The sequence below is a fragment of the Carcharhinus amblyrhynchos genome, chromosome 1 (genome assembly GCF_965287045.1).
Source record: "Carcharhinus amblyrhynchos chromosome 1, sCarAmb.v2.hapA, whole genome shotgun sequence".
Lineage (NCBI taxonomy): Eukaryota > Metazoa > Chordata > Chondrichthyes > Carcharhiniformes > Carcharhinidae > Carcharhinus > Carcharhinus amblyrhynchos.
Window position 1 is genome coordinate 98,432,105 of NC_137324.1, and position 22,989 is coordinate 98,455,093.

At 38.5% G+C, this 22,989-nt stretch overlaps 1 protein-coding gene across 1 annotated transcript in view; it reads left to right on the forward strand.

The window, feature by feature from the left end:
• Positions 1 to 22,989, forward strand: part of adgra3 (adhesion G protein-coupled receptor A3) — a 185,166-nt gene that overhangs the window by 69,625 nt on the left and 92,552 nt on the right. Inside the window, exon 2 of the mRNA XM_080189551.1 lies at positions 15,536 to 15,607. Coding sequence (XP_080045677.1) covers positions 15,536 to 15,607 — 72 coding nt within the window. The remainder of the gene's footprint in view (positions 1 to 15,535; positions 15,608 to 22,989) is intronic.

The following is a 22,989-nucleotide window of genomic DNA, read 5'->3' on the forward strand; positions in this document are numbered from 1 at the left end:
GCTAACAGGTTGCGACACTTTTCTCTAAAAAGCAAAGGCTGAGGGCTGACCTAATCGAGATCTTTAAAATTGTGAAAGGGTTTGATAAGTTAGTCAAAGTGAAGGTATTTCCACACTAGTCCAAACACGAGGGCCTTGAATATAAAATAACCTGTCATGAATTCACTGACATTCGGGAGAAACTTCTTTAACCAAATATTGGTTGGAATGTGAAACTTGCTACCACATGGATCATAGTTAAGACCAAGTACAAATGCATTTAAGGGAAGCAAGATGAAAGCTGAAAAATATCAGAAACTCATATAGAGTCCTTCAAAAAGGGATGGGAGGAAGCTATAGTGAAGCATAAATATTGGCATGGACCAGTTGTGTTGGGAATTCTTTATGATAATATGAAAAACACCATAGAATCCTTAGTGCAGAATGACCTATTGAGTCTGCACCAACTGTCTGAAAAATCAGCTTACTTAAGCAAACCCTCACCATTTCTCTATTACCTTGTGCATTTATCACGGCTAACCCATTTAACCCACACACCTTTGGATTGTGGGAGGATGCCAGAACACCCGGAAGAAACCCATACAGACATGGGGAGAAAGTGTAAACTCTACGCTATCACCAAAGGCCGGAATCGAACCTGGTCCCTGGTGCTGAGAAGCAACTGTGTGAACCAAGACCAAGTTAATTGTCCTCCACTTGATTGTCCTGAAATCTTTGCTGAAAAAGACAATGGTAGTGTAATCTAAAAGATTTTCAGATGTCTCAATTACTCAGTTGTTATTTTTGTTCATGTTTTATTTCTTTATCTAATCTGTCTGTTCAAAAAAAATCTACTGCACTTTTCTGCCAGATATATGTTGCAGATGCCAACCTATTGATATGTTCTGACAAATGTTTTTCAAAGGAGCAACTTCAAATTACCTGTTTGATAAACATTATTTATCTTTAAAAATTTCATCCTGTGTTGACATGATGTGTAATTCTTATCCCTTATGCTAAGAAAACCAGTGTTAAATTTTGAACTCTCAAAAATTGCTAGGCAACAAAAATACAAATCCTTTTACAGATTAAGACCTAACAATATACATGATCTTAATCAAGAGTGCACATTCCAGGGGAGAAACATTTGAAGTGTAAATGGCTGCTGTGCAATGGTGTGACTTTATTTTTTTAAGAGTTGTTTCATCCCCTTTTAAGCAAAATAATTAAATACCCTGCAGCTTGGATAACAATTGGGAAACTGATTGCAAAGGTACAATTCAATTAAATTGGTTGATTTTCTGATGATTTTATGGAGGTGGTTTGAGGGGGAAGAAAAAGTTAGAAAATGTAACTATGTACAAATGTTTTATGTTATCGATTAATGAGGGTAGGCAGAGATGTGTGCAAATGATAGGGATCTTACAAAAATATCTCTAGGAGCACAGAAGGACCCAGAGCATTTGTAATATTAGGAATGCTGGAGTGCATCATTTTTTTTAATGATAAGATCTTTTTGCTTCTTTGCAACAGCCAACAGATTTTCCTCAGCCCATAGCCTGGCAGCTTAAGTCAGTAAGTGATGGTAGTGTGGCATTAAAACTTCTGCAAAGTTATTGTCCATTGTATACAGTTTTCAGTTGCCACTGTTTTTCAGCTGGTGAGTTGAACAATCTGACAAGAGAATTGCACGTTTAATTTGCGTTCGCAGCCAATGATGCAGAGTGGAACCAAGCTCATCTTGAAAAAGAGTGTGTGTAGTAAAACTAAACATGTCCAGTTGTCTAATGTTTCTGTCTTTGGAGTATCCAGATTAAATATGGCTGCTACACAGTAAGGTTAGCATGCCATTTCTAGTGCTGTAAAATCATGTTTCGTAATCAAAAATGACAGTGACTGAGATGCTGAAAGCATGGGATAAATTTCTAAAAGATTGACGTGAGTGTTTTTACGTGACCTAAACAGCAGTGCTCAAAATGGCTGAACATTTATATAACATTACCTTGCAAATTAAAAAGCTAACAGAAAGCTCAACCCAGCAGAATGATCCAATTAAGAGAGTGAATGGCCCATCCCATGAACATCTTGCAGATATCCAGACATCATCATGTTCAGGAACGTGCAAACTGAGCCGTTAAACTCAAACCCAAGTCAGTTTGGACGATGGACCTTGGCTGAGGGTGGACTTCTCCGACCAGTTAATTTAATCACTGTAAACAGTGGATCTGGAATTGGGATTTCCCAGTTTGCTATGATCATATTTAACATTGGGGGTCATATGGTAGCAAGCTAACTTTTTTTTGTTTCAAAAATACACCACTTTTCAGGGTCAGACAGAACAGCAGGAAGAGAACCAGTGATCCCCCTCTCTCTGTCTCTTCAGCTGCTCTGCTGGTGCGTGCCCTGTCTGTATCTGTCCAATTAAACACCACAGGCAGCATCTTCGTCACAAACCAAACAGCTGCTGACTTCAGAAAAAAATGACATAGTCTGTCAAGACTTTTAAATCATCTCTGCGCAGAATCCAGAAGAATTGCCAAACACTGAAACCAACTAAGGCATCAACTTATAGGGTCTGAATATGGTTGACATTGTCTTGGACACTCTTAAGCAATGTAACCTATCCTTCCTCCTTGAAAACTAGTTGTATGTGAGATAGTCTTGGATCCATGTGAGTTGCAGCATTTAAACAAAATATATTGTTTGGATGTTAAGGGCAATACTGTCTCTGTCCATTTCTTTTTAAATCTTATAAGAAAACCTGACTGTTTTTCACAGTCACCACGTGCAGTTAATTGCTCATTAAATAGAAAAATGTTTGTTGCTTGTTAAATTACGTTCAAGGGGTGGAAAGAAAAGAGCCATTCTACCACTTGCTTGGTTGTAACACCAGTAATAGCTTTGAAGATTGTTGCCCTAATTTTTTAAAACATAGATCAAGTGACTTCTTTCATTTTTAAATATCAGTTAAGATGGAGTAGATGTATTGCTCTGAAGCTAGCAGGTTAGCATTGAGATACTGCAGCAGTTTCTTAGTCATTAGGGATTTCCTGAACTTTGCCCAAACAGTAGTAATGCTAGTCTATAATTGTTTCTGATTGATTCCTCCTTATGAACAAGCATAGAGTTAAATTTCCAACTTTGATGCATGAAACTTGTAATTTCATTTCAGCCGCCCATTGCTAATCTTGTTCAATTTTCTTGTCCATTCATGTTTGCAGAGGAAAATGGCAATAAATAGGTGACTGATGTGACCCTATTAGTTTTACGCCCTTATTGAAGTTGTAAATTTCACCCATGTTGTTTGCAGTTTTCCTCCGGGACAACACTAGTTACATAAGGACATGAGGAGGAGCAAGGAGAGATTGTATGGCCTGTCAAACCTGCTCCACCATTCAATAGGATCACGGCTGATCTTCAGTTTCAACTCTGCTTTCCTGCCAGCTCCCCCATATCCTCTGATTCCCTAAGAGACTCAAAAATCTATTGTCATGAAAACTGTTATCTTTCACCTTTTATAATGTCACATCTGTCCTTTCCTGTCTATCCTTCCTGCTACAAAAACAAACTGTTACCCAAAATCTGACTTTCCAAATGTGATTCCAGATTGCCTCCCTGCTTCTACAGGCAACAATTCAGTTGGAGTGTCTCTAATTGTTTTACACAGTTGGAGACATGCATTTCTGTTACATCTATATTGGATAGGCACTGTGTTCCTACCCATCAGTTTCAAAACACTTGCACTCTTTTCTAGGTTTCTCCGTGGCTTTGCCATGAACTAGCTTTTTGATCTGGTCTTTATTCTTTCCTCCTATGATATTGGCTTCTTCCTGGTCTTTCCCGTCTCATACTCCTTTCTCACCACTTTTAGTGTTTGTACTTTTACTTTTCTTGCCCTTCCCTTCTGGAGTTTCCTCCTAAGTCTCCTCTGCCTATCTCCTTTCTCTGTGCTTTCCAATGCATGCTGAAGATGTCTCTGCTTTTGCCCCTTCAGTCATTCTTTGTATTCTCTTTATCTCCAGTACCATTTTAATCTATCCAATCTGAGCATGACAGTGCAAGTTTTAGTTGATGGACTTCTTTTAATGCAGAAAATAGTGTATTTTTAGGAAGTGCCACATTAGACTAATAACCAACAAGGATAAATCTGATATCAACCCTATGGTTTTAACTTTACACAAAGTTAATTTGAGTATGTGCTTCAGAACAGGATTTAATTTCCAGGCAAAAGCATTTGAGTTTGGATGTAGAAAACTTCTTTTCAAAAAAAAATCTGCTAGGAACTGAATTGTTATGAATTCTGAACTTTAACTACTTCACATTATACTGTTCAAGTAAAACTTGCTCAAGGTAATTATTTTGGACATTTTATAATCAGTTCCCCTTGTTGGAGGGGAACTGTTTGTTCCACCTGATATAAAATGACCCTTTTGGAAATTAGAAGACTTCTCCATCACAGCTACCTCTGGCTGACAGCCATAAAACTGAGCAAGTATCCATTTCTTTTTATGGCTCTGTGCTAATTCCAGTGCTTAATATAAAGTTAGGAACCAGCTGGGACTGGAGTTATGCCAGCAGCTCTTCTGGAGAGCTTTGGAAAGCTAACATGACAGGTCTCTCACTGCCTTTATAACCAATCAGCCAAAAATATTTCCTGATGAGGAAGGTACATTCTCTGACTTCACCATTAAAACATTTATAGGGAGTACAATTTAGATTGGAGGGACTGCCCTTTCCTTTGTTTACAGGATCATGTACTCTTTGTGAATTTAAAATTTGCAACCTGTTGTATTGAAATCTTTCTAACGTGAATAAAGGTCTTAATCTTTATAGGACATATTTTTCTTTCCCCTTTCCCCCTTTTTTTCCTATCCTTTAGCCCAAACCCTAAAAATTGTTGGAAGTTTCTGCCTCAAAGAATTCTATTAATTTTCTGGCCATTCCACATCCTTTGGCTCCCTCTTGTCCTGGGAATCTTGGCACCATATTTGGAACCATTTGCCATTGGGAAAATGTTAGATGCTTTTCTGAAAGACATTGAAGCAGGGCAGTCAAAATTAAGAGCAATCAGATGAAATTGACATGGTGCTGCAAAAGGAGAATCGTATTTCATCAATGTATTCGTACTCTTTAAAGAATTAATGTGCTATACATAGATTTCCAGAAGGCATTTGATAAAGTGCCATATCAAAAGTTATTGCAGAAAACAAAAACATACGGTGGAAGTGGTAACATGTTGGTATGGAAAGAAGATTGGCTAGCTAACAGGGAACAACTTACAGGCATAAATGAGTTATTTTTTTTTGGCTGGCAAGATGTAACGACTGGGTTATCTTAGGGCTCAGTCCTGGCCTGTCAACCTTTTACAATTTACATAAATTCTTTGGATGAAAGGACCAACGGTATTGTTGCTAAATTTGCTGATGGCACAATTGAGTAGAAAGTAAGCTGTGATGAGGACATGAGGCTACAAAGGGATATATAGGTTACGTGAGTGGGCAAACATCTGGCAAATGGAGTAGAATGTGGGAAAAATGTGAAGCGTTTGGTTTTGGCAAGAAGAAGAAAAAAGAAGCATCATTTCTAAATGGTGAGATTGCAGAGCTCTGAAATGCAGAGGGATATATCCAGGTGTCCTAGTGCATGAATCAAAGTATGCAGGTATAGCAAGTAATCAGCAAAGCGAAAAGAAGTAGAATATCATCATTTATTGCAAAGCGCGTTGAATATAACAGTAGGAAGGTCATACAGGGCATTGGTGAGACCACATCTGGACTACTGCATACAGTAATGGTCTCCATTATTTAAAAAACGATTCAAATGTTTTGGAAGCAGTTAAGAGAAGGTTTATTCAATTAATATGAGGAAAAGGCTTATTTTCTTATGGGGAAAGGTTGGACAAGTTAGGCTTGTACGTGCTGGGGTTTAGAAATGTAAGACGTGATTTGATGGAAAATTTAAAATTAGTGGTTGTGAGAGAGTGCATGTGATAAGCATGTTTCCTCTAGAATCATAGGATCCCTGTAGTATAGAATGAGGCCATTAGTCCCTTGAGTCTGTCCTGACCACAATTTCACTCAGGCCCTATTCCTGTAAATCCACACATTTAGCCTGCTAATCTCCCAGCACTATGGGCAATTTAGCATGGCCAATCAACCTAATTTGCGCATCTTTGGACTGTGGAAGGAAACCAGAGCACCCAGAGGAAACCCACGCAGTCGTGGGGAGAAAGTGAAAACTCCATACAGACAGTGACCCGAGGCTGGAATGGAACCTGGATCCTTGGTGCCGTGAGGTAGCAGTGCTAACTGCTGTGCCACCGTGATGTCCATCTAGAACTAGGGACACTATTTAAACAAGTGAAATTTTTTTCTGTGGGTAAGGAGTTGCTGGAACTCTCTTCCTCAGAAGGTGACGGAGCAGAGCTTTTGAATATTTTTAAGGCCGAGATAGATTCTTGGTAAGCAAAGGAGTGAAAGGTTATTGAGGGTAGATAGGAATATGGAGTTGAAGTTATAATCAGATCAGCCATGTACTACTTGAATGATGGAACAGACTTGACGGTTGAGTATGTCTGTATTAGAAATAGGTGTTGCATTTACCAATTCACTTTCTTTTAGTTTTCTTCCCCTTTTTGTCAATGGAGCAGATTTCAGAATTGGCACAGTGGTTAGCATTGCTGCCTCACAGTACCAGGGACCTGGGTTTGATTCCTGACTTGGGTCACTGTCTATGCAGAGTCTGCACGTTCTCCTTATGTCTGCATGGGTTTCCTCTGGGTGCTTCGATTTCCTCCTGCAGTCTGAAAGACGTGTGGGTTAGGTGCACTGGCTATGCTATATTCTCCATCAGTGTAACCGGACAGCTGCCACAATATGATGGTTAGGGGATTTTCGCAGTAACTTCATTGTGGTGTTAATGTAAGTCTACTTGTGACACTAATAAAATAAACTAAACTTATATTTATGTATAGTTCTGCAGTCACCTAGGCATATGGCAGGGTCTTTTGTTGATAACGAGGCTAATTTTGCAGCACCATAGTATAGTTCACATCTCTTGTACAAACCAGCTTTAGGATTCATTTGACTAATTGTTGTTATTGTAATATTAGATTTTCTGCACTTCAATAGTTCCATAACAATTTAAGAAAAGCATTGGAAGGGAGACATGTCAGTGTGATCTTTTACATCAATACAAACACTTGAATTTCTATCTGACAAACATTAGAGTAACACCAAGTCAGTCTACAATATTTAATAACAGATTCTTATTCGAAAAACTCAAACTGTTAGAATGCCTCCTTAAGACACATGGAAAGTAAAGCCATGTTCACAAGGAGACAGAATATATTTTATGGATAGTGGTTATTCATTGTTATATTAATTACAGATAATGGCTAAAGTGGAAGTGAATTTCCAATATTATCATGTCCTTGTGACATTCCAAAGTGTTTCACATCCAATAGAATTAGTTTTTGAAATATATGTCAACCTTATTTAAAATTTCATTCTGAAGTGGCTCTTTCAAACACTTGTAATAACATACTGCAGTATTGCTGTTTTCCTTCTGGATTTAACACAACTTTTCCCTTTCCTGGTGATGAAATTGAAGCATGAAAGGAAAGCCTGAAGTTCAGAATAAGAGCTTTGAGAGATCATTATAATTTGTCAAGGTGACTAAAGGCCCTATGTACTATTTGCATCCTTCAAAGAATCTCCCCAAAACTTAACTTTTTAGTCACCTATTTAAACTTTTCTTTCTTTGATGTTGATTTATGGGACGTTCTAGAACATTTTATGCTATTAAAGATGCTATGTTGTGAACATTATTTTGTGGCTTCTTCAGTGTAATGCTCTGAATGATTAGAAAATAACCAATCTGGATTTTTTATAAAGATAATAGAATGGGACTACAGATCTATGTCTTCTATTTGTCAAATATTTGGTGCTGTAAGAAATTTTTTTTATCAGAATTGAGTATCTATAATTGGCAATGGCAATAAATTTGGAATATTAAGGTTTTTCCACTGGTTGATTGTAATGTTGAGCTGTACAGATGATAAAAGAAACATTATGGATATAATATGGGAATAAGTTGAAACTGATTTTGGTGAAATTCAGTGAAGCTATTGAGTAGTAGAAGGTTGCTGTCTTCCAGTTTGTGAAACACCGTGTTATAGATCATATGATGAAACCTGTACTTGCCTTTGGAGATTGAACTTCAATTCCTGATGAACCTTGGGCCTTCTGCGTATGCGCCTGCAGGGGAATGGCCTATGTATGTTTTTTTTTCTCCTTAAGTTGAGAACTGGCCCTGCATACCTGCACAGAAGGAAAGAAAGAAAATGCAGTTGAAATAGCCTGGAACATTGGGCCATTATCAAGTAGGTGTCCCAGGGAGTGGAACATGAGATGGGGACAAGGAGAATCCCCAAACCAGAGATAGACACGGAGAGGTCCAAAAGGAGATCCTAGGCAAGGTCAGAAATAGGCCCTGTTAAGTTAGAACAGAGAAGTAGCTGCAGACTGAAGAAAGTGCTGAATTGATGAAGCAGACTTGAAGCAAGGTGGGTGTGAGAAAACACTGAAGATCCAAGAAGACAATCAAAGATCAGTTTCTGTGCAAAGATGCCAATTTGTAGTGATGTTTGCTTGAAAATGTTCTTGGGAGGTGAAGCTTGAATGTATTGAGATCCAGAGGTAAGGAATCTTGGCAGGCAGGATTGAAATGCATTGTTGTTGCTGAAGCTGTCTGAGTGGGAATAACTTTTGGAGAGGGATCCAAGGAAAAATCTTCAAATGGTAGAGACTGGAAATCCCCTTTAAAAACAAAAATTGTCACATAGTAAGCTAACCAACGTCCTGGTGAGTTGTTGAGAAATCCTTGGAATTGAGTTGGATCACATCTGTCATTTATTTTGTAGTGTGATGGTAAGTACAACCATATATTGCCTGTTAATTCACATGCACCTCACATTTGTCCTGAATGTTAGATGCATATTGTTTATTTTTTCTAAGCCTATTAAAGTTTATTTTTGTTCGTTCCAAACCCATGAGATCTTAATGATTGTCCTGAATCTCAAATTTTATCTGCGTTAAACAAAGTATTCTTGGCCCCTAACTGAATCTACCCCATGACTCAGTGCCTGGCCAAGGAGTATGACAGTTTGGACAGGGAAAAATACCTATACAAGTTATTATCCTGTTAACAATGGAGAGTCAAAGAGAAACTTTGGGTAATATTTGATTTATTATTGTCACATGTATTGGGATACAGTGAAAAGTACTGTCTTGTGCACTATACAGACAAAGCATATCACTGAGTACGTGGGGGAGAAGGAAAGGAGAGGGTGCAGTATATATTATTACAGTCATAGCAAGGACTTAGAAAAATCAGCTTGATACATGATAGGTACATTCAAAAGTCTGATGGCAGCAGAAAAGTTATTCTTGAGACAGTTCGTACGTGATTTCAGACTTTTGTATCTTTTTCCTGATGGAAGAAGGTGGAAGAGAGTATGTCTAGGGTGTGTGAGTTTCTTAATTATGCTGGCTGCTTTTCTGAGGCAGCGGGAAGTGTAGACAGTCAGTGGATGGGAGGCTGGTTTGCACAGTTGACTGGACTACATTCACAACCCTTTGTAGTTTCTTTCGGTCTTGGTCACAGCAGGAGCCATACCAAGCTGTGATGCATCTGGAAAGAGTGTTTACTATGACGCATCCGTAAAAATTGGTGAGAGTTGTAGCAGGCACACCAAATTTCCTTAGCTTCCTGAGAAAGGAGAGGCGTTGTTGAGCTTTCTTCACTATATGGCATGGAGGGACCAGGACAGGTTGTTGGTGATGTGGACACCTAAAAACTTGAAGCTCTCAACATTTCCACTTCTTCACCATTGATGGATACATCATCCACTATGCTTTCTAAAGTCGATGACTGTCCTTCATTTTATTAACATTGAGGGAGAGAATATTGTCATTGCACCATTTAATCAGATTCCTGTACTCCGTCTCATCACTTTGTTTGTGATCCAACCCACAGATGCCTTTATTTTGGAATTCATGCATGTTTCCATGCCACTTTGCAGTTAGTACCAGGGCTTAAGTTCAGTTTTATGTGTTACTGGATTTTGCCCTGGCTGACATTAGCTTTTGTGTAATTCAACACAACTGGCGTGTTCTAAATGAAATAAGTGGAAAAATTGAGTTGGGTAAAGCGATAGTAGCTAGGGAAGAAATTGTGATTGCTTAAATTTGGCAGCAGGCTTCTTGGGATGCTGGGAGCCAAGGTGATATTAAATATGGTTTAAAAACTTTTAACTAAATCTCCTCTGAAACAGGAGAGAAGGAAAATAAATCAGCAAAGTTGGTGAAGAGAAAGTGCAATCAGGCATTACAGACGAAAAAGAAATAAATAAGGAAAGTTTGTGGGGAAGATCTTCAGACTAAATAAAAGACCGCTGTAAGTCTCTGGGACAGTGGAAAAGTGTAGAAAATGATGTGAGCTTATGGGCCAATGGAATTCTTATGTTTATTGGAAATGGCAGTGGGTAAGTACTTGTAGCCTTGTCACAGAATCATAGAATTGTTAGAGTGCAGAAGGAGGACATTTGACCTATCATGTCTCCGTTGGCTCTCTGAGCTATTCACCTAGTGTCGTTCTCTTGCTTTCTCCATGTACCAGTGTTGGAAAGTGGAATTAGATTAGAGAGGTGTTTGGTCAGTGCAGACATGATGGGCCAAATGGTCTCTTTCTGTGCTGTCAGACTTTATGACTCTAGCCATGCACATTGTTCCTTTTTCAAATAACAGTCTAATTCCTTTTTGAACGCCTCGATTAAACTTGCCTACACCACGCTTTGAGGCAATGCATTCCAGACTTTAACCACTAGCAAGGTGAAAAAGATTTTACTTGTATCATTTTTATTTCTTTTTGCCAGTTACTTTAAATCTGTGTCCTCCCATTCTTGAAAGTTTTTCCCTGTCTACTCTGTTCAGACTCCTCATGATTTTGAATATCTCAAACAGGCCTTCTCCAAGGAAAGCAGCCCCAATTTTTTCAATGCATTTATGTAACTAAAGTTCCTCATCCCTGGAACCATTCTCTTGTATCTTTTCTGCACTCTCTCTCATGCCTTCACATTCTTCCTAAAATGTGGTACCAAGAATGGGACATGCCAAACTAGCATCTTATACAAGTTCAATGTAATCCCCTTAGTAAAGCAACGTCAGTATAACTGGCTTCCCTGGCAGTGGGGAATGATTCATTTAAATAAATGGAAATAAATTAAATGTGGTGGTTTGTCAGTATTGGAAAAAAAAATAATTCAGTGGAAAACAAGGTGCAGAAAAAATGAAACAAACATGTTTAGCGAAGCAATGTAATAGCTGATGAGGGAAAAAAGAACTGGGAATTAATAAATCATATTAAAATACACGGGTGAATCACAAATATGGATTTGATACGTCACCATCTATTGGTGTTATGAGATAAAGGTGCATGTTGGCTAATCTGTGTAGGGCCCAGGTGACGTTATGTGACCACATGCTACTGTATGGTACTGTGATCTGAACAAAGTGATATCAAGGGTCAGGGCAGCTATGCTTTCCACTAGCCCGCTAGAGTGAGATATTAAAGCGTTTTTTAAAAAAATCAAAGTGGTGGATCAGTGAAACTTAACCAAATTATATTATTACCATTTGTAGAAAATCTAGTTAATGCAGAAGAAATTTGCATTGCCCCAGATACACCAAGAGCTTCTAAGCATTTGAGAAAATGAATACCTGTTAAAAGTTTTTAAAAAGTGTGTTCCTCATCCCGGTTTTAAAATAATCTAATTTAAACTGTAGCTCCACCCAGTGGTAAATTCCCAGAGTTGAGATTTGAGTAAATCTAAATCAAATATACTGCATATCAATTTGTCAGAGTGGCTTAGAAAAACTAGTGTATAAGCAAATTTTATTTAACATATAGTGATGAACTCTTTCCTCCTTAGCCAAAGCAGCAATCTACTTGCCGCCACCACCTTCCCACCTGAAACAACTGCTGTATACATAGCCCATCAATCAGACACTTTTTCTTCCAACCCCCATCTGTGATCAAAGTTGACAAATCTTCCATCTTTTTCATATACTTACTGATGGAGTATTCTTTCCCCCACCAATAAAGCCCAAAATGTTTGCAACTCGCACTGAGACATTGGAACTTTTCAACTGGGACACATCTCCAAAATCTGGCTGCTCCATTGTTCAGATCTTGGATTCTTATTCTTCACTCGGACCTTTTTAACCCCCATCGATGTACCACTTCCCGTCTAAGTGAAACATTTTCCCCCAGCAGTCATCCACTGTTCCATCCTCCAACCCTCTTCCCAATGAGGTGCTATTTCCCAACATTGAGGCATATAGCCATTTCATCTTTCACAAAAACACAGTTGATCATGAACGTTTCCTCTCTGCCCCTTCTGACATTCCCTCACCTTCATCTAAAAACCTGTTTTCATTCTGCAAATCACCTTTCTCTGCTTCTTTCATCTCCAATCTGTTAGTCCTCCTTCCTCCTTCCATCACCTTTATGGATTTTCCCTTTCATCCCCTCATCCTGCTCCTCTGCCACCTTTTTTCCACTCTTCCTGTTCTCCCATTGCCTCTCCCCACCTCATTTGCAGGACAAAACCAGATTCACAATAGAACATAGAACATTACAGCGCAGAACAGGCCCTTCGGCCCACGATGTTGCGCCGACCAGTTAAAAAACAATGACCCTCTAACCTAAACCAATCCCTTTTCATCCATAAACCTATCCACGGATCTCTTAAACGCCCCCAAACTAGGCGCATTTACAACTGCAGCAGGCAGGGCATTCCAATCCCTCACCACCCTCTGGGTAAAGAACCTACCCCTGACATCCGTCCTATAACTACCTCCCCTTAATTTAAAGCCATGCCCCCTCGTGCTAGCTTTCTCCATCCGAGGAAAAAGGCTATCACTATCCACCCTATCCAAACCTCTAATCATCTTATATGTTTCAATAAGATCCCCTCTTAGCCGCCTTCTTTCTAGCGAAAACAACCCCAAATCCCTCAGTGTCTCCTCATAGGACCTCCCCTCCATACCAGGCAACATCCTGGTAAACCTCCTCTACACCCTCTCCAAAGCCTCCACATCCTTCCTATAATGTGGGGACCAGAACTGCACACAATACTCCAAGTGCGGCCGCACCAGAGTTGTGTACAGTTGCAACATGACGCTGCGACTCCTAAATTCAATCCCCCTACCAATAAACGCCAAGACACCGTATGCCTTCTTAACAACCTTATCTACCTGATTCCCTACTTTCAGGGATCTATGTACACATACACCTAGATCCCTCTGTTCATCCACACTATTCAGAGTCCTCCCGTTAGCCCTATACTCGACACATCTGTTATTCCTACCGAAGTGAATTACCTCACTTCTCCGCATTAAACTCCATCCGCCACCTCTCGGCCCAGCTCTGCAACCTGTCTAAGTCACCCTGCAAACTATGACACCCTTCCTCACAATCTACCACACCTCCGACTTTGGTGTCATCAGCAAATTTACTAATCCACCCAACTATACCCTCATCCAGATCATTAATAAAAATTACAAACAGCAGTGGCCCCAAAACAGATCCCTGAGGCACACCACTCGTAACTGAACTCCATGACGAATATTTACCATCAACCACCACCCTCTGTCTCCTATCTGCTAGCCAATTCCTGATCCAATTTCCTAGATTACCCTCAATCCCATACATCTGCATTTTCTGCAGAAGCCTACCATGGTGAACCTTATCAAACGCCTTACTAAAATCCATATATACCACGTCAACTGCCTTTCCCCCATCCACCTCTTTGGTCACTTTCTCAAAAAACTCAGTAAGGTTAGTAAGGCACGACCTACCCGCTACAAAACCATGCTGACTATCTCCAATCAATTCATTACTCTCCAAATAACTATAAATCCTATCCCTAATAATTTTTTCCAAAACCTTGCCCACAACAGAAGTAAGACTCACCGGTCTATAATTCCCGGGGAAGTCTCTGTTCCCCTTCTTAAACAATGGGACAACATTCGCTATCCTCCAATCTTCCGGTACTGTACCTGAGACCAACGACGACCTGAAGATCAGAGCCAGAGGCTCTGTAATCACCTCTCTTGCCTCCCAGAGAATCCTAGGGTAAATCCCGTCTGGACCAGGGGACTTATCTATTTTCAAACCCTTAAGAATATCCAGCACATCCCCCTTATCAACTGCAATACTGTCTAGTTTACACCCCTGCAACCCAGTGTTCTCCTCAGCTACATTCATGTCCCCCTGCGTGAACACCGAAGAGAAATATTGGTTCAATGCCTCACCAATCTCTTCTGGTTCCACACATAACTTCCCTCTGCTGTCTGTAACTGGCCCTAATCTTGCCCTAACCAACCTTCTGTTCTTAACATACCTATAGAACGCCTTAGGATTCTCCTTAATCCTATCAGCCAAAGTCTTCTCATGTCCTCTTTTAGCCCTTCTTAACTCACTCTTCAACTCCCTCCTAGCCAATCTAAAGCTTTCTAGTGCACTACCTGAGCCCTCAAGTCTCATCCGAACATAAGCCTCCTTTTTCTTTTTAACCAACAAATCAACTTTTCAACTTTTTTAGTGCACCAGTTAGCAATAAGTTAGCAATAGTTAGTAATAAGATCACCTAAGGGAAGAGCAAAGCTGAGACACCAGAGCTGTAAGTTATGTGACAACAGGGCAGAGTTTAGCTTACTAAGAGGTAGAGTGCGAGATGACACTATTAAAATTAGAAGTCTCTCAACACCATGTTAAAGTCCAACAGGTTTATTTGGAATCATGAGCTTTCAGAACACCACTCCTTCATCAGATGATGGTGACTCACTGATGAAGGAGCAGCGCTCCGAAAGCTTGTGATTCCAAATAAACCTGTTGGACTTGAACCTGGTGTTGTGAGACTTCTCACTGTGCCCATCCCAATCCAATGCTAGCATCTCTACACTATGGCTATTATAGATATTAGGGCTCTTGGTGTATTTGGCCATATTCAGAGCATTACAAAATCAGCTAAGCGAAGATGGGAGAAACATGTAATAATAGATTTAATTTAGTCTTTTTATAAAGTAACTTTGAGAAAATATATTGAAACAAAACTTCATGAAAGCAAAAGAGTATTGCACTCTTACATGGACAGAAGGCTGAAGATGGCTGTTGCCTCTTGCAGATTGTGTTGCAGTATGATAAAGTATTTTGGTGATGGAATCAGGGAGTTGGAACAATGTCACTTGAGGCCTATAATTAATAGTGTGGCAGACAATGCTGATAGATGGTTTCACCATGATAGAAAAATATTTCCATTACAAATGTTCACACAAAGTGGGACTGAAAATAATTGTGACACAAAAATTAAGATAAATGTGGCTAGGAAGTGAATGCCAAATACCACGTTTTAAAATCTATTACAAATAACTATCGTGCTATATAGAATCATGGGTATTCTTGGCTATTCATTTTTGATTTTTTTTGACAGGATCCTGAACAGCAATAAATTAACAGAGTTGAAAAATCATTCATTTATTGGACAGATATACCTGGAGAGATTGTAAGTATCAACTTTGTTTATTTCTCAACCAAGTAAACCTGTATGTAAAATTATTTCATCCTTTGGAATATCTTGGCTTGTAGTAATGGAAAATTGCTATTACATGAAAATCCTGAAAGTTGATTAATGCTCAGTGAAATTAATTTAGAAGTATTTGAAGAATTCTGAATGCAGTGGCTTCCAAAGTTGTCGTGGCCCAACAAAAATTCATGAGATACCAACAAAAGGTAAAATAAAGCCATGTGCATTAAAACTATAAGAAATAGGAACTGGATTAGACCATTCAGCATTTGAGCCTGCTCTACCATTTAATAAAATAATGACTGATCTAACATTCACTATGTCTACTTTCCCGCCTTCTCGTTGTCGCCCTTAATTCTTCTAATGTTTTAAAAACCTATTGATCTCAGCCTTAAATGTTGAAGGACTCCGTCTTTGTAGCTTCTTTGGGATAAAGAATGCCAAAGATTCACCACTCTTTGAGAGAAGTCTTCAAATCTGTCTTAAATGAGCACTCCCTTATTCTGAGACTAGGCCCTCTGGTCCTATACTCTCCTATGAGTGGAAACATCCTCCCAACTTTTACCTTGTCTAAAGAATCTTGCATGTTTCAATCATATCAACTCTCATTATTCTGAACTCAATGGAGTATAGACCCAATCTATTTAATCTCTCCTCGTGGCAATCCCTCCATACCTGGGATCATCCTCGTAAACACCTCCAATGATATCTTTCCTTAAATCAGAGGACCAAAGCTGTACATTGTATTCTAAACGTGACCTCACTACAACCTCTTTATTTTAAGATTCCAGTCCCCATGAAATCAAAGCCAGCATTCCATTTGCCTCCCCTATTGCCTTCTGCATCTCTATGCTAACTTTCTAGGTTTCATAAACAAGGACCCCCAGTCCCCTTCAGTTTCTTCTACTTAAATAAGAATCCAGCTTCTTGTTCGTTCTTCCAACGTTAACAATTTCACATTTCCTGATGTTGAATTTCATTTGCCAGTTTTCTGTGCATTCACTCAACCTGTCAATTTCTCTCTATAAATTATTGGTATTCTCCTTTTCCACTTGCTTTTGTGTAATCTGCAAATTTGGCCACAGTCACTCTGTTCATCCCTCCAAATCATTAAAATATACTGTGAAGAGCTGTGACCCCTGTGGCATTCCACTGGTTACAGCGCTCCAACCTGAGAAAGACTCCCTTATCCCTACTTGTTTCTTCCTGTTAAAGTTTTTTTAAGGTTTATTTATTAGTGTCACAAGTAGGCTTACATTAACACTACAATGAAGTTACTATGAAAATCATCGAGTTGCCACATTCCGAGCCTGTCTGGGTACGTTGAGGAAGAATTTAGTGTGGACATTGCACTGAACCAGCACATCTTTCAGACTGTGGGAGGAAACTGGAGCACCTGGAGGAAACCCACACAGACACTGGGAGAATGTGCAGACTCCACACAGACAGTGACCCAAGCTGGGAATTGAACCCAGGTCCCTGGCGCTGTAAGGCAGCAGTGTTAATCACTGTGGCCGTGCCACAGCCAATTGTCTATGCCTGAATATTGCTTCCAACATCATGCGCTCCTTTCTTGTTTAGAAACCTTTTGTTTGCCATGTTATCAACGCTTTTTGAAAATACAAATATACACCATCGACTGATTCTTTTCTATCTACTCGGCTGATACCACCTCCAAAAATGCATTAGCACTCTTACCTCCTAGACTTGTTGCAACAGGGTCATCTGCACCTTGTTCCATTCAGTAAATTTTACTTGATGCATTTTAAAGTTCCAATAACCATTTTTAAAGAAGTAAGACAAGTACATGAAATTATTCAGGAAGATTGTTTTGTTTTTAATTGAAAGCATTAAGAGCACTATTGCCATTTTTATAACCATGAATAAATGAATCATAAAACAAAATAGGATGGCACTATGTGACACCTCACTAGATTGATCCCTTGCTGACCCCCATAGCAGCCTTCCTCATCATCTACTATATGTGCCAACGTGACATTGGAGATTCCTTAATCTTCACATTTCACTGCTGCTCCCTTCAGTGCACTCTCTGCTATAAATTCTAGGTTCATGACTCTGCCTGCATCATCTTACTGGATTTTCCTTATACGGTTCTAGCAGTCTGGCTTTGCCCAGCACTAGATAGCCAGCAATAAGCTCACTATTGAGACACTACTTGTCTGTGTTTAGCAGACAACCAGGACCAGTGTATTTCTATCATCCAGTAAGCCTGACGTTTGACTGATCATTATGAGCGTTGAGGATGGAAACCTGGTTCACTTTTCTTTATTGCTCCACCTGCCTTAAATAGTCATCAGTGTCTATGTTCGTCAGGATAGCATTCCATTCACACTGCTGTGACCTCTCCTTTTGACTTTCCTGCTCTGACCTAGCCAGTGCTGTCCTGTTCTGATTAGTTGTTCCTGCATCCTTGGCTACATTTGATGCCTGCTTCCTCCTTTATGAGTGCACAGTGATGATTAAGTCTGTTCAAATCCTGACTGTAGAAAGAAGGGACTGTAGAAAGGAAGTGAACATGTTTTTGTTCAATCCTGATATTGCTTGATAGCAAAGAATGAAAGGTGCCAGGTCTGAGATATACCTATGTTGCCCTCATTACTGGGTTAGTGATGATGTGAGGTTGATTTGGCTGATTAGTCACTTTTTCCTATGTGTTGTGACATCTCTATGCAATATTTGAGGATATCAAAACTAAGAAAATATTGATGGTACTGCATCATAATGACAATACTTGCATGGTTCTTTAATTTGCATATGATTTGTTTAAAAATTACAATTTTCTCATAACTTTTCATTATATGAGAGAAATGGGAAATGATTTGAAATTCCATTCATGAAGCTAAGTTAACGAGTGATGGTGATGAAAGAGTTCTCCAAACAGCCCATTTGTATCAAATAAATTCTCTTTTAATTACCAGTCATTGTTGATGGATTTATATATAAACTTAGGAAATGAGAGGGATAGGAAACTCCAAACTTATTGATTATATGCATGACTGTCCCAAATTGAATGCTCAAGTTTTCAATGTTTAGCCAAATTAGAAAAAAAGCTGAGGATTAATTCTATCGCAATGCTAAAATGGTATACTAATATGCCCCTAGTTCAGTGCATATATAATTTTAGTTTATCCAGCTTATTTTAGGTGCAATTAAAATGTGTATGCTCTCTGATTAAATGCCAAAACTTGCAACCTCTTAAATGTGTCAATCTGAGTTATTGGCATTTGATTGTCAAATCTCCAGTCCTCTGCTCTGTCACCTTTCTGCAATCTAATTATAGCTCTCGAGCATTTTACTTATCAGATTTATCAGAATGCACTGTGAATTAATAGGAAGAAAATTCTTCCATTTGTATTGTTCTTTTAATATACAATTAAAAGAGATTCAAAAAAACTGAAAAAGGCGTATCGGGATGAGTTTCTGGGCAGGGATTCTACTTTTAATGTTCTATGTAGCTTAGATATAAAAGCTATAGATGCAGTTTTTCTGTGATTCTTCCACTGTTAAAATAGCTGGTTGGGAAATTCATCTGCACGTGTCTTTGACTTCTCACTTGCAATTCTGAGCTGCAACGTGGAAACTAAAGATGAAAACGGACATGAAATTTCTGAACTCAATACTGACAAAGCTAGGGAGTTTTTGTTCACATTGTAAAGTCTAATTTTGAATATGCTTGAGTAATGGGTAGAAATAACATGGATTAAGGAAATCTTTTATTACATTGCAAGTTTACTTAAACTTGTTTAGGAAGTTTTCAAAAGATTTGGGTTTATGCTAAAGATGAAAAAAAAACATTTGAAATGATAAGTTCTAAAATTTGCAGATGCCACACAGCTAAAGAACACATGGAATTCTTGGCTGTTGGCAAGATTCAGGTTTGTTGCAGCAGAATGTAGGAGTGCTATATTCAATGGTTTTATTGTATTCTTCATGGTACGGCAGCGTGAGACTTTAACCCCAATGTTGCGGAATCATTATTTCAAATCGTTGCAAGTTCTTTTCCAAATCATCCTTCAATTGGTAAACTGTACAGAGATCTGATATCAGATGTAATTAAGTTTGTAAAAATGGACATGTATGACATCATCAGAGCAACAACAAGCATTAATTTTAAACTCTTAGTGCAGCAAATCATTTTAAGATCTTCAAAGTGATGAGGGAAAGATAGATATTAGAGGTGACCAAAATCTCAGTCAAAGAAGTATTTAAACAGAACCTTTTGAAAGGCAGAGGAAGAGTTCAGGAAGGGAATCCCGGAACATGGACTAATAGTATTGGTGCCAAAAGTGGATTGAGGCAAGGCAGCATTCAGAAAATTTGGAGGAATAGAAAGTTTGGGAGTTCTAGTTCTGGAAGACTCTATAAAGATAGGAAGAGTGAAGCTATGAAGGAATTTGAGTACTGGGCTGAAGATTTATAATTTGTGACATTGGGGAATAAGGAGCTCTTGGCATTTAGAATGTGAAGCTGATAGTATGGGTCCCCTTTGCAAGTCCCGTTTATTAAGTTTTTAAAGCAACTCATTCTTCATTTTAGTGCACAACGGTAACCAGACGTTCTTGTTTTTGTAATCTTGGTCACCTTCAGATTTAGCAGGACCGACGGAATAGACCTTGGTAAGCATGTCAACGAGAAGTAAACTTTTTTCATACTCCTTTAGCACTCCCAAATAATCTAACATTTGTTTTAACTTAATCTTAAAAGAAAGAAAAATAAAGGCCATTAAATTGAGGGTAGTGTTTGTCACTTGAATAAAATCTTGGGTTAGGTTGAACCTGCGTGGTTAGTTCTTGTCATCTCGTTGCCCATGTGTGAAGTTGTTCACATGTAACTTAGGTCATGGGAAATGAAAATGGAACTATATTTGTGAATTTGGTTGATGGAATGATATTGTGATTTCTGACAAAGTGCTGAAAATACTCAGCAGGTGTGGCAGCACTTGTGGAAGAAGCAACAGTTAATATTTCAATTTGAGTATGATTCTTCTGACCTTGTGTGTGGATTGAACCTTGCGTTAATGTTAAATTAGTAATTAAATTTTTTCTTCTTTCCAAATGAAATTATTCAACATGAAAGCAGAAATTGCTGCAAACACAATTGGTTAGATGCATATGTGAAGAGAACAGATGAGTTAATATATTAGTTATTTCAGCTAAATAATGGACAGAAGCATTAAAACATAACATCGGTAACTGGCTTGGCAAGTGAAAGAGAAGTACAGCAACCCTTTGTTTTGGACTTTTAACATTCCCCTAAAAACTAGTGTGCTAAATGAGAATTATTTCTGCCATAAGAAAGCATGTAATAAGGGTAGGTTACACTCCTGACCTATAAATTTTTATATTTAAAAATTGATTGGCTGCCTTTAACCTAACTAGTCCAAAAACTCTCTCTCTTTCTACTTGGGACTATGGTTACTACTTACCATTCTTACTTCAGTATTTAACTGTTCTTCCTACCGATTGGGTTGGAAGAGGGAAGCGGCAAGTGAAGCAGCAGGAATTGTTTAAAAAGAACACGATCTGAACATTCGTGGTTACAATGTGGTTCTTGCCAAATGTGCTGCCACCACATTAAAGCAAAAATGAAGGCAGTGCTATTCGGACAAGTTCCCTAATTTAGAAACAGCAGTAAAACAAAAAGCGCTATTGGAACAAGCTTTCAATGTGGGATATCTATATGACATTGTGAGAAGTATAAATCGTGGGAATCAGGTACAAGTTAATAACAATTTTCAAAGTATTGAAGTTTGAAATGATTGACACCATTGTTACAACCAAATTTTTTCAGGGGGTCTAAACAAAAGATAATGCATTGTTCTTGAAGCTTGTAATGAGCTTTTGGAACTATACGTTACTAATGATAGAGAAATTGGATGGTAGTAGGAGTTATGATGGTAAGCAGTCTGTAATTCGGAATCATACTTCTCAACAAAACGGGTATCACAGAATGGTTACAGTACAGAAGGGGCCACTTGGTCTGTTGTGCCTGCACTGGCTCTTTGAGCAATGCACCTAGTGTCATTATCCTACCTTCTCCCTATAACCCTGCACATTCTTCCTTTTCAGATAATTAATTCCTTCTTGAATTCCTGGATTGAATTTGCTTTCACCATTCTCTCAGGCAATGAATCCCAGATCCTAACCATTTGCTGCATGAAAAAGTTTCTCCTCATGGCTTTTTTTGCCAGTTGCTTTAAACCTGTGTCTTGCTCTTGATCTTACCACTATTGGCAACATTTTCCCTATTTTTCTGTCCAGACCTCTGAGTTTCAATATCTCTATTGGATCTCAATCTTTTCTTATCAATTTTAGAGAACAGAAATCTGCTTTGGCTTAGCTATTAATGTATGGAGTAATATTTATTGAAAGAACAAATGCTGTCTTTTAAGTGTAGTTAGTAATCCCCCTGATGGCAACTCTAATTTTTTATTTGAACTATAAGTCATTACTGATATTTCAAAGAACCAGTTAAAGGATTACCAAACAATGCCGCAAGGAAAATTTTTGTCTGTCTGTCTCTCTGTCTTGCTCACGCTTCTTTTTATCTCTACACTGCTCTCACGCACTTTGTCTTGCACACTCTTGTTCAAACAAGCCTAGTATCACTTTTTCTTTCTCCTTTCCAAATTTCTATGCCTGATGTAATTAGTGTACAAGTAGATGTTCACGTTTGAAGTCGACAAAAGAAATGAACTTTGCTTTCTGAGTTTTCCATTACCTTCACTCATGCTCCGTGAATAACAAAAGTTCCTTTCCACCCAGGGTGAAGAATTGAGAATGTTTTCCCTTGGCAGCAGAGCTCAACTGCCTTAAATATTGCTGGAGAATCGAATGAAAGCCAGCTTTTGATCTCTGAGCTGAAATAAGTATTCGGGTCCCTTCAAAGGAAGAATGAGAATATGAATGAAAGTGCTTCAAGCTACTAAATGTTAACAAAAGTGAGAAATGCATCAAAAGAATATTGGCCCTGAAATTATTTTGATCTTAAACCTAGTTTTAATTTAATTCTTGCAATTATGAAGGAAAATTCAAGTGAGGCATTTTAACTTGGCTTTAAAAATACAACTACAAGGAAAATAGTAAAACCAAAATTACATTCCTCAACGACTTTAAATTTCCTTTTCTTTAGAAATTCTTTAGAAGACCATCCCAAAATTAAATAAAAACCACCCACATGAAAATAAAGTTACAGCTCTAGTAATTTTGATTTCAAGCAAATGACTTGGAAGTGTCATTGCCTGAAAGGAAATATTCACATTTCATTTAAATATTGACTTAACCCAAATATGGAATTAAAACCACAGTCCTGTTTTCAAACAGTTCTTTTGGCCAGAATTG